Source organism: Scyliorhinus torazame, chromosome 1 (genome assembly GCF_047496885.1).
Source record: "Scyliorhinus torazame isolate Kashiwa2021f chromosome 1, sScyTor2.1, whole genome shotgun sequence".
In the NCBI taxonomy this organism is placed as follows: Eukaryota; Metazoa; Chordata; class Chondrichthyes; order Carcharhiniformes; family Scyliorhinidae; genus Scyliorhinus; species Scyliorhinus torazame.
The window spans coordinates 368,295,646-368,307,655 of record NC_092707.1 but is presented as its reverse complement, the minus strand read 5'-3'; the positions used below and the strand labels follow the sequence as shown (position 1 = coordinate 368,307,655).

Below are 12,010 nucleotides of genomic sequence, written 5' to 3'. Positions count from 1 at the left end.
TGGTTCTGGGGCCCTGCTAGTCAGAAAATGGCACACGCAGAGCTTCAAGCCACTTTTAGCCATGTGTTAGCATTGGCATGTCCAGTATGCACCAGGGGCTGTTCTAGCTAATTTGACACATGTTTTTGAAATTTGAATTGCATAAGTCCAGTGTACCCTTGTGCTAATCACTTATAGCTGAACAAACACATGAGATCCTTGCTTCTATGTACATAGATACATAGAAGATAGGAGCAGGAGGAGGACTTTTGGCCCTTCGAGCCTGCTCCGCCATTTATCACGATCATGGCTGATCATCCAACTCAATAGTCTAATCCTGCTTTCTCCACATAACCAGACAATGCTTGGAATGCGAGCATTAGCAGGTGATTAAATCTTTACAGATCCAGAGATGGGATAACCACAGGTTAAAGAGGTGTGAATTGTGTCAAGCCAGGACAGTTGGTAGGATTTCGCAGGCCAGATGGTGGGGGATGAATGTAATGCGACATGAATCCCAGGTCCCGGTTGAGTCCCTTCCAGTCAGGGAACACTTCAGCAGTCAAGGGCATTCAGCCTCTGATCTCCGGGTAAGCATTCTCCAAGGCGGCCTTCAGGACTCTTCAGGACGCACGACAACGCAGAATCGCCGAGCAGAAGCTTATAGCCAAGTTCCGCACACATGAGTGCGGACTCAACCGGGACCTGGGATTCATGTCGCATCACATTCATCCCCCACCATCTGGCCTGCGAAATCCTACCAACTGTCCTGGCTTGACACAATTCACACCTCTTTAACCTGGGGTTATCCCATCTCTGGATTTGTAAAGATTTAATCACCTGCTAATGCTCGCATTCCAAGCATTGTCTGGCATCTTTGAATCTGTCTATATATATGTTTCTGGAACATACCTCTTCATTCACCTGAGGGAGGAGCAGCGCTCCGAAAGCTAGTGACATCAAAACAAACCTGTTGCACTTTAGCCTGGTGTTGTAAGACTTCCTACTGTGCGCACCCTTTCACTGCTAGCAGTCCACAGGGTTATCCTGTCAAGAAACATGTTGGTCGTAGACCTCTCCTGTCACCTGTAAAATCTGAGTGGCAATAGGATTTTGGCAGTATGAGCGGCATGGTGGCATAGTTGGTTAGCACTGCTGCTTCACAGCGCCTCGGGTTTGATTCCAACATCGGGTGACTGTGTGAAGTTTGCACATTCTCGTCGTGTCTACGTGGGCTTCGTCCGTGTGCTCCAGTTTCCTCCCACAGTCCAAATATGTGCGCAGGTTAGGTTGATTGGCCATGCTAAATTGGCCCTTAGTGTCCAAAGATTGGGTAGGGTTACAGGGATAGGGCACCTTTCAGTACATCTACAGGCATCATTTTATTGTAATCACTAACCATAAGCCCCTGTTCGGCCTAGTCAAGGAGGATAAATTGATACCGTTGATAGTCTCGGACAGGATTCAACAGTGGGCTTTTGATGTTGGTGGCATACGAATACACATTTAACTATCATCCAGGCACGCAAATTGCACACGCAGATGCCCTTAGCCTACTCCCACTGCCTGTAAGTCCCCCGTCCCCACCAGTAGCGGATGAGGTTGTGCTAGCATTAGATGTTATGCACACATTACCCATCAAAGGCACTCAAATCCGCGCATGGACCCAAAAGGAGCCTATTACATGCTCCTCCTGTAGGATGTGGGTGGTGAGTGATACCACCGGTGTCCCCGCTGACTATACCTGCGGGAAGTGCACCCAACGCCAGCTCCTCAGAGACCATGTTAGGGAACTGGAGCTGGAGCTGGATGAATCATCCGGGAGGCAGAGGGGGTTATAGAGGAGAGTTACAGGGAGGTAACCAAGAGTAGCTGGGTTACAGTCAGGGGAAAGAAAACAAACAGGCCGACAGTGCAGGGATCCCTCATGGCCGTTCCCTTTCAAAACAAGTATACCATTTTGGATGCTGTTGGGGGGGATGACCTACCAGGGGAAGGCCCTAGCGGCCAGGTCTCTGGCACTGAGTCTGGCTCTGGGGCTCAGAAGGGAAGAGGGGAGAATAGAAAAGCAATAGTAATAGGAGATTCAATGGTTAGGGGAATAGATAGGAGATTCTGTGGTCGCGAGCGAGACTCTCGGAAGGTATGTTGTCTCCCGGGTGCCAGGGCCAGGGATGTCTCGGATCGTGTCTTTAGGAACCTTAAGGGAGAGGGGGAGCAGCCAGAAGTCGTGGTGCACATTGGTACCAACGACGTAGGTAGGAAAAGGGGTGTTGGGGTAATAAACGAGTTTAGGGAGTTAGGCTGGAGGTTAAAAGCCAGGACAGACAGAGTTGTCATTTCGGGTTTGTTGCCGGTGCCACGTGATAGCGAGGCTAGGAATAGGGAGAGAGTGCAGTTGAACTCGTGGCTGCAGGAATGGTGTAGGAGGGAGGGTTTCAGGTATTTGGATAGTTGGAGCGCAAACTGGGGAAGGTGGGACCTGTACAAGCAGGACGGGTTGCATCTGAACCAGAGGGGCACCAATATCCTGTGAGGGAGGTTTTCTAGTACTCTTTGGGAGGGTTTAAACTAATTTGGCAGCGGAATGGGAACCGGATTTGTAGTCCAGCAATTAAGGTAGCCGATATTCAGGACGCCAAAGCGTGTAGTGAGGCAGTGGGGAAGGGAACACTGACAAAGGAGAGTACTTGCTTGCATGGAGATGGGTTGAAGTATGTATACTTCAACGCAAGAAGCATCAGGAATAAGGTGGGTGAACTTAAGGCATGGTCAGTACTTGGCACTACGATGTGATGGCCATCACAGAAACTTGGACAGAAGAAGGGCAGAAATGGTTGTTAGAGGTCCCTGGTTATAGATGTTTCAATAAGATTAGGGAGGGTGGTAAAAGAGGTGGGGAGGTGGCATTGTTAATTAGACATAGTATAACAGCTGCAGAAAGGCAGTTCGAGGAGGATCTGCATACTGAGGTAGTATGGGTTGAAGTCAGAAATAGGAAAGGAGCAGTTACCGTGTTGGGAGTTTTCTATAAGCCCCCCAATAGTAGCAGAGATGTGGAGGAACAGATTGGGAAACAGATTTTGGAAAGGTGCAGAAATCACAGGGTAGTAGTCATGGGTGACTTCAACTTCCCAAACATTGAGTGGAAACTCTTTAGATCAAATAGTTTGGATGGGGTGGTGTTTGTGCAGTGTCCAGGAAGCTTTTCTAACACAGTATGTAGATTGCCCGACCAGAGGGGAGGCCATATTGGATTTGGTACTTGGTAATGAACCAGGGCAAGTGATAGATTTGTTAGTGGGGGAGCATTTTGGAGATAGTGACCACAATTCCGTGACTTTCACTTTAGTAATGGAGAGGGATAGGTGTGTGCAACAGGGCAAGGTTTACAATTGGGGGAAGGACAAATACGATGTTGTCAAACAAGAATTGAAGTGCATAAGTTGGCAACATAAGCTGTCAGGGACGGACACAAGTGAAATGTGGAACTTGTTCAAGGAACAGGTACTACGTGTCCTTGATATGTATGTCCCTGTCAGGCAGGGAAGAGATGGTTGAGTGAGGGAACCATGGTTGACAAGAGAGATTGAATGTCTTGTTAAGAGGAAGAAGGAGACTTATGTAAGGCTGAGGAAACAAGGTTCAGATAGGGCGCTGGAGGGATACAAGATAGCCAGGAGGGAACTGAAGGGATTAGGAGAGCTAAGAGAGGGCATGAAAAATCTTTGGCGGGTAGGATCAAGGAAAACCCCAAGGCCTTTTACACATATGTGAGAAATATGAGAATGACTAGAGCGAGGGTAGGTCCGATCAAGGACAGTAGAAGGAGATTGTGTATTGAGTCTGAATTGATAGGAGAGGTCTTGAACGAGTATTTTTCTTCAGGATTTACAAATGAGAGGGGCCGTATTGTTGGAGAGGACAGTGTGAAACAGACTGGTAAGCTCGAGGAAATACTTGTTAAGAAGGAAGATGTGTTGGGCATTTTGAAAAACTTGAGGATAGACAAGTCCCCCAGGCCTGACGGGAAATATCCAAGGATTCTATGGGAAGCAAGAGATGAAATTGCAGAGCCGTTGGCAATGATCTTTTCGTCCTCACTGTCAACAGGAGATTGGAGAGTGGCAAATGTCATGCCCCTGTTCAAAAAAGGGAACAGGGATAACCCTGGGAATTACAGGCCAGTTAGTCTTACGTCGGTGGTAGGCAAAGTAATGGAAAGGGTACTGAGGGATAGGATTTCTCAGCATCTGGAAAGACACTGCTTGATTAGGGATAGTCAGCACGGATTTGTGAGGGGTAGGTCTTGCCTTACAAGTCTTATTGAATTCTTTGAGGAGGTGACCAAGCATGTGGATGAAGGTAAAGCAGTGGATGTAGTGCACATGGATTTTAGTAAGGCATTTGATAAGGTTCCCCATGGTAGGCTTATGCAGAAAGTAAGGAGGCATGGGATAGTGAGAAATCTGGCCAGTTGGATAACGAACTGGCTAACCGATAGAAGTCAGAGAGTGGTGGTGGACGGCAAATATTCAGCCTGGATCCCAGTTACCAGTGGCGTACCGCAGGGATCAGTTCTGGGTCCTCTGCTGTTTGTGATTTTCATTAATGACTTGGATGAGCGAGTTGAAGGGTGGGTCAGTAAATTTGCAGACGATACGAAGATTGGTGGAATTGTGGATAGTGAGGAGGGTTGTTGTCGGCTGCAAAAAGACATAGATAGGATGCAGAGCTGGGCTGAGAAGTGGCAGATGGAATTTAACCCTGAAAAGTGTGAGGTTGTCCATTTTGGAAGGACAAATATGAATGCGGAATACAGGGTTAACGGTAGGGTTCTTGGCAATGTGGAGGGGCAGAGAGATTTTGGGGTCTATGTTCATAGATCTTTGAAAGTTGCCACTCAAGTGGATAGAGCTGTGAAGAAGGCCTATGTTGTGCTAGCGTTCATTAACAGAGGGATTGAATTTAAGAGCCGTGAGGTGATGATGCAACTGTACAAAACCTTGGTAAGGCCACATTTGGAGTACTGTGTGCAGTTCTGGTCGCCTCATTTTAGGAAGGATGTGGAAGTTTTGGAAAAGGTGCAAAGGAGATTTACCAGGATGTTGCCTGGAATGGAGAGTAGGACTTACGAGGAAATGTTGAGGGTGCTAGGCCTTTTCTCATTAGAAAGGAGAAGGATGAGGGGCGATTTGATAGAAGTTTATAAGATGATCAGGGGAATAGATAGAGTAGACAGTCAGAGACTTTTCCCCAGGGTGGAACAAACCATTACAAGGGGCCATAAATTTAAGGTGAATGGTGGAAGATATAGGGGGGATGTCAGAGGTAGGTTCTTTACCCAGAGAGCAGTGGGGGCATGGAATACACTGCCTGTGGAAGTAGTTGAGTCGGAAACATTAGGGACCTTCAAGCGGCTATTGGATAGGCACATGGATTACGGTAGAATGATATAGTGTAGATTAATTTGTTCTTAAGGGCAGCACGGTAGCATTGTGGATAGCACAATTGCTTCACAGCTCCAGGGTCCCAGGTTTGATTCTTGCTTGGGTCACTGACTGTGCGGAGTCTGCACATCCTCCCCATGTGTGCGTGGGTTTCCTCCGGTAGCTCCGGTTTTCTCCCACAGTCCAAAGATGTGCAGGTTAGGTGGATTGGCCATGATAAATTGCCCTTAGTGTTGGGTGGGGTTACTGGGTTATGGGGATAGGGTGGCGGTGTTGACCTTGGGTAGGGTGCTCTTTCCAGGAGCCGGTGCAGACTCAATGGGCCGAATGGCCTCCTTCTGCACTGTAAATTCTATGATAATCTATGATTAATCTAGGACAAAGGTTCGGCACACCATCGTGGGCTGAAGGGCCTGTTCTGTGCTGTATTTTTCTATGTTCTATGTTGGCCAAACTGCGACATATCATCCTACATTGTGGATTGCAGGGGAGGCTTCCGGTGGAATAGTGGAGTAATACGACAAAGCAGCAGGAGCTTTGCATGGAGGGGACGGCATCATCCTGTGGGGAGCCCGAGTGGTTGCCCCGCAGCCAGGTCAGCGAACCATCTTGCAGGACTTGCATAGTGGACATCCGGGGATTTCTAAAATGAAGATGTTCGCTAGCGGCATGTGATGGTCAGAACTTGATGGCGACATTGAGCGACTAATGCAGCAATCCGCAGCTTCCCAAGAGCACCAGTAAGTCCCTTTATCAGCATCGCTCTACCTGTGGGAGTGGCCGGGACTCCCCTGGGTGCAGTTGCATCCCATCTTCGCTGGGCTTGGGATCCCATCTACTTGGGATCAATATTTCTGCTGCTAACTGACGTCTGCTCAAAGTGCACAAAATGCTTTCCACCACTTCTCATGCCATCATAGAGAAGTTGTATCAGTCTTTCAGCACCTACGGGATTCTAGAGGTGCTTGTCACTGATAATGGATCCTCCTTTACCAGTGAGGAATTTCAAGGATTTAAGCGCATTAATGGGATGAAGCATATCCGAACTGCCCCATATCACCATCTTCCAACGGTCTGGCAGAACGGGAAGTCCAGACATTTAAATGGGGCATGAAAACAGACAATAGACCCCGTTGATGCAAAGCTGGCATGAGTCCTGATTACCTACCAGACCACACCACACGCTACAACCGGGTTAGCACCGGCAGTTACTGATGGGATGATGCCTCAGGACCTGCCTAAGTTTGACGTTAGCGGGAAGGTAGAAAAGGAGCAGGCCTTCAGAAGAAGTAAACCTGGCGACGCGGCCCACGTTCGGAATTTCGGGGACGGTGCCCAGCGGATCCCAGGGACCATAGTGAGGAATACAGAACCAGACTCATACTCGGTCAGGACTGGAGATTGAACAATGCAAATGCATTTAGACAATCTCAAGGCAGGGAGCCTGCCCCGGAGCAAACATCGGATGAATCTGTCCCTCAGCACAGCCCCCCACCCCATCTGCCATCTGCAAACCAAGGTGCATTCCCCACTAGGTACCTGTGCCCAGGTCGGCAGGATACAGATGACTCGGCGTCTGATATGGACATGGTACCCTCAGTACTTTCAGATGACATTATCACTCCGCTGGACCCTGTCGACGTTAGATGTGAAAAAGGCACTCCCTGACACAATACACCCCCCCCCCCCCCCGAACCCAGCCCCAGAGTTGCAGGAAGCACAGCCATGGGCAAACCGGCGAAGGAGACCCCCTCTACAACTGGCTACCAAGGGATCTTCGAACTTTTGGGGGGGGGGGGGGGTGAGGATATAATAATTCTCATGAGATCTGCGGGGACACCCCAATTCATCTCCCCGTGGGCCTCATGGAATGCAAGTTCCCCCCGCTAGTGGGCGGAAGCCCATTAGCTGGGGCCGGTGGCAATCAACCTGTAAAAGCCGGTCCAAACTGGATCAGACTTGGACCGACTAGAACGGTAGCCCTGTTTGGGACCTTGGCCTTTTGCTGTCTGTGGTAGTCTGTGGAGCGGTATTACGGTCCCTAGTAATGCTGGAACACCATTGGTAGATATTGTATGTTTCCCATTGGTCAAGCTGTATGGTAGCTCTGCCCTGCAAGGTGGGGTATAAGAGCCCGTGCCACCCCAGCAGCCTTCTTTCTGTACCTGAGCTGCTGGGGGAAACATCTAGCTTTAGTAGTCATTGATCGTGCATCACTGTCGAATTAAACTTCTTTTGGTTTTACCTTTGCAGGCCTCCTGAGCTTTTATAGCCCTGAGGCGGATTTTAATGCAAGAATTTCAAATTTGTTTGTGGTGGGTTTGGCAGGGAGTTTCTACCCACTCTGCTGGCGAGTTTCCCACCGCTATCAAACGACACTTAGTAGGTGGGATTCTCCATCCTGCCGCAACAGTTTTCTGGCGTGGCGCTCCTCCGCCGGCAGCAGGATTCTCTGTCCTGCCAGCTGGCCAATGGGATTTCTTATTTTGGGCAGCCCCACGCTATTGGGAAATCACTGGGCGTGGGTGCGTTGCCAGCACAACGGAGAATCCTGACAGCAGAGAATCCAGTTTAGCACACACATAGAATTATTTTCAGCACTGGAGAGCTGAACTCTGAGATCGGACCACCATTTTGTAAGGGGCCCCTATTCTCTAAGTGAGCTTGTGGGTCTCTCACACAACCACCCAGGGGCAATGTCACCCCCCACTGACATGGGCATTACTCCATACCTCCACAAGGACTCTCCGCTATGGGGTCCCTCCTCTTCAGGCCCCCCTACACTCCCTTACAGACCCACGCTCCAGGACCCCCCCCCCCACCCCGTCACACCCCCCCCCCCCCAACCTCCCAGAGGCCCCTACTTACCTGCCCTGCAACCCCCAACCCTTCATAGCCACCCTCCACCCTCCTTTCATGGGCATGGTCCTCTTCAGGCCCTGTCCCTTGGCAGTGCCACACTGGCAGCCTTGCACTACCCCCTAGAAGTGGTCCTGCCAGCTTGGCAATGCCATCTGAGAACCTTGGTAGTGCCAGGCGGCAATGTCAAGGTGCCAGCTGGGCAGTGCCAGGGTGCTCACGTTACAAGGGAAGGGCCAGGGAACCAGCCTGCACTACCCCTGGCCACACAGGGGCCTCAAATGGACTGGGAGACCCTCCGGGTGCCGTTCCATCTGCTCCATATTTGTGTGGAACAGTACTGAACAGCACCAGGCTGCATCCTCGTTGGGGTGGCTGGTAGATCCCAGGTAAGCCTGCCTACATAGGTTTAAAACATACGTAGGCGTGTGCTGTTTCGTCATGCCCCTTTTGGGCGGGATTCTGATTCCGACGCCTCGTAGGACTTGGGTATATCCCGCGAGGCTGAAAAGGCTGCTGTGAAGCCCGCGGGAGGCCTCTCCCAGGACATACCGGCCAGGTTGCACTCTCACTAGAGCGTAAGGCGGCCAGTAGACCGAGTCCCTGGAGTTTATCTGTAGGTTTTCTGCCCACAGCCAGACTGATTGATGGGCTAGAGGCCTGATAAATGAGAATTTCTGTAGTTCACGGCTGTAGCCAAACAGGCCCAAGAGCAGGTAGGTCCAATGGGGGAATTGGGGGAGATCTTATTTCTGGCAAGGGTATAATCCATTCCCTGGGGGAAAAGTCAGCTGCTGATTGGGGAGCTGGTGGTGGATGGGGTGAGGTCCGATTGCGACGGGGACAGTAGAGAGATCATCGATTATCATAGAATTTACAGTGCAGGAGGAGGCCATTCGGCCCATCGAGTCTGCACCGGCTCTTGGAAAGAGCACCCTACCCAAGGTCCACACCTCCACCCTATCCCCATAACCCAGTAACCCCACCCTACACTAAGGGCAATTTTGGACACTATGGGCAATTTAGCATGGCCAATCCACCTAACCCGCACATCTTTGGACTGTGGGAGGAAACCGGAGCAACCGGAGGAAACCCACGCACACACGGGGAGGATGTGCAGACTCCGCACAGACAGTGACCCAAGCCGGAATCGAACCTGGGACCCTGGAGCTGTGAAGCATTTGTGCTATCCACAATGCTACCGTGCTGCCCTATCATGGGGAGTGGTTGGGCCTGGAGGAAACACTACTGCTCAGACCGACTCACAGGCAGCACTGTAAGGGTACTTGAGGCATGCATTCAACCCTTCTCACATCTTCTCACTTGTCAGGTTTCCCAACGCTTGGGAAATCTAAATGACAAAAGTTGAAAATAGAATCACTGTTGTGATGAGACTGTGTATCTTCACTGTAATATTTAAATGACAAGCCCACCTCTTGTGAACGCATTGGTCACCCATCATTCATCCTTCCTCCTTTGAAACAGAGGAGGGCGGATTGGAGACGGATTGGAGACGGGTTGGGATCATGTTTCAATTTCTTTTAATATCTGACCCACCCTTTTTTGTGAGTTAGGATTCAGCCCCTGTCTTTGATAACTTTGGCACTTCTATCTACTGATGGCTAATGTTGCTTTTTCTTCTCTTCCTCTTCTTTATGCTACTTCTACTCATTGGGACAGACCAGTATCAGAAAAACATGCCAGACCCTAAGTCAAATATTTTATCCATCATTTTAAATAATTCTGGTCTGCTATAGACACCAAAGGGGTAGTCTGTAAATGTGGTAGGTGCAGCACATCAAGCCATATTAGATACTTAGATGTTCATTTTGTGCCTGAAAGTGTGTGCAGTGCCATAGCATTTCTATGTCGATGTTTCTTGTAGCAGCTGGTTGCGAACTAATATTGCTGGAGAAGTGCCCATTTTTGCTCTGCTCAATAATCATTGACTGTGCCTCCTTGCACTGGTCCTTATCAGCTTTCCAACAGCACAATTTCCATTTATGCCAACTAGCAGGTGGCCAAGCTGTGTTGCTACTTATGTAGATACCCATTCAATCCATTTAAATTGACAGAATCCAAAATCGCAGTTTTGGAAATAGGCAGGAGAGAAAATGTCTGCAGCTGTTGGAGGGAAGGTGGTGGTGTAGGGGTATTGTCACTGGACTAGTAATCCAGAGACCCAAGGGTAATGCTGTGGAGGCCTGGATTCAAATCCCACCAGGGCAGATGGTAAAATTTGAGTTCAATAAAAGTCTAATGATGATCATGTTGCGATTGTCATAAATACTCATCTGGTTCACTAATGTCCTTTAAGGAAGGAAACCGACCATCCTTACCTGGTCTGGCCTACAGATGACTTTAGACCTATAGCGATGCCCTCTGAAATGGTCTATCAGGCAACTCAATTCAAGGGCAGTTAGGGGTCACCAATAAATGCTGGCACAAGCAGTGACACCCATATCCCATGAAAGAATATTTAAAATTATTACAGGAGCTGTGAGATGGATTCACTGATTAAACCATTGTCCCAGACAGTCAGGTCAGTTCAAAGCAACATGTGGCCAGAGCTATTTCCTCTTTTCTGCCTCTGCTTATTTGAAAGACTCCGTCTCACTTTTTTTTGTATTGTGTTTCTTGGTAAATGTCTTGAAGCACCACTCCATAGCTGACTGACAGCCCTGGCCAACAACCTCATCTTAGCAGTGCTGCTCTTCTGTGACAGGCTGTAGAAAATGATATTGTTGAAGAGAAAAATAGAAATGTAGGAAAAGGGGGATGGAGAGAAAAAAGTGAAGAAAGAGAATAAAGTAAGGGAGAGAAATTAAAATGAATTCAGAGAGAATAAGCAAAATGAATTGTGAAACACACAATAAAGAGAGAGATGAAAGTGAGGAGTGAAAAACTTAAGTATAGAAAATAGACACTAAAAAGTGGAGAAAAAGGTGGAGAAATTAAAGTGAATGAAAGAGTTTCACAAGGAAAAGTGACCAGCCAGTTCAGCTCCAGCAGAGTGCAGAATATGTTAAATGAAAATTTAAGATTATTTCACATTAAAGCATATGAAACATTTCTTATACTTTATCCTAATAACAATAAATAGGCCCAGTGACAATATTGGTAGGACAAGTAATCTAGGATGTAAGCAGTTAAAAATGTTAAGCAATTTTAATATATTACCTTAATCTTAATATTGGCAAACTGATTAAGAAGCACAACAAGGCAAAGGAACAGCAGAAAACATGCCATTGCTGTCACAATCTTTGCAAAAAGGCAAGAATGTCAGAGTTAGCACCACACATGCAACAATTGATTTTAACGACTTTTTTAAAAAGTTAGCAGGTTATTTTGACATTAAAAATCTAATTCCAATTGCACTTTACACTGTATACCTTCTGTTCCAGCCTGTGGTTTGGTAATGTCCTGAACTGGTATGGGGTGTTTGGGATACTTTTTGGAAGGAGGTAGACCTTTTGATGTAAAAATTATTTCATGGTCAGATAGAAAAGTGAAAAAAACAAGTACATGTTTAAATGGATTAACATGCCAAATGTTTAAATCCGAACTATTTAATTCATGCTGCCGACAACCAATACACTGCCAGGAAGTCAGCCTTTAATAAAATATAAAAATATATAGTTTGGACACCAACTATCTCTTCCCCCACTCTAGCTGCAGCCTACCTGTGTCTGGTGACTCACCACATGCTGATCTCAACTCTA

General features: G+C 48.1%; 1 protein-coding gene across 2 annotated transcripts in view; it reads right to left on the bottom strand.

The window, feature by feature from the left end:
- LOC140426504 (CAP-Gly domain-containing linker protein 4) overlaps positions 1 to 12,010 on the bottom strand; it is a 628,408-nt gene that overhangs the window by 287,347 nt on the left and 329,051 nt on the right. The window contains exon 10 of one of the 2 annotated variants that reach the window (XM_072511376.1): positions 11,681 to 11,758. The exons of the other annotated variant lie outside the window; for it this stretch is intronic. Within the exon in view, the coding sequence (XP_072367477.1) occupies positions 11,681 to 11,758 (78 nt within the window). The remainder of the gene's footprint in view (positions 1 to 11,680; positions 11,759 to 12,010) is intronic. 2 annotated transcript variants of the gene reach the window in all.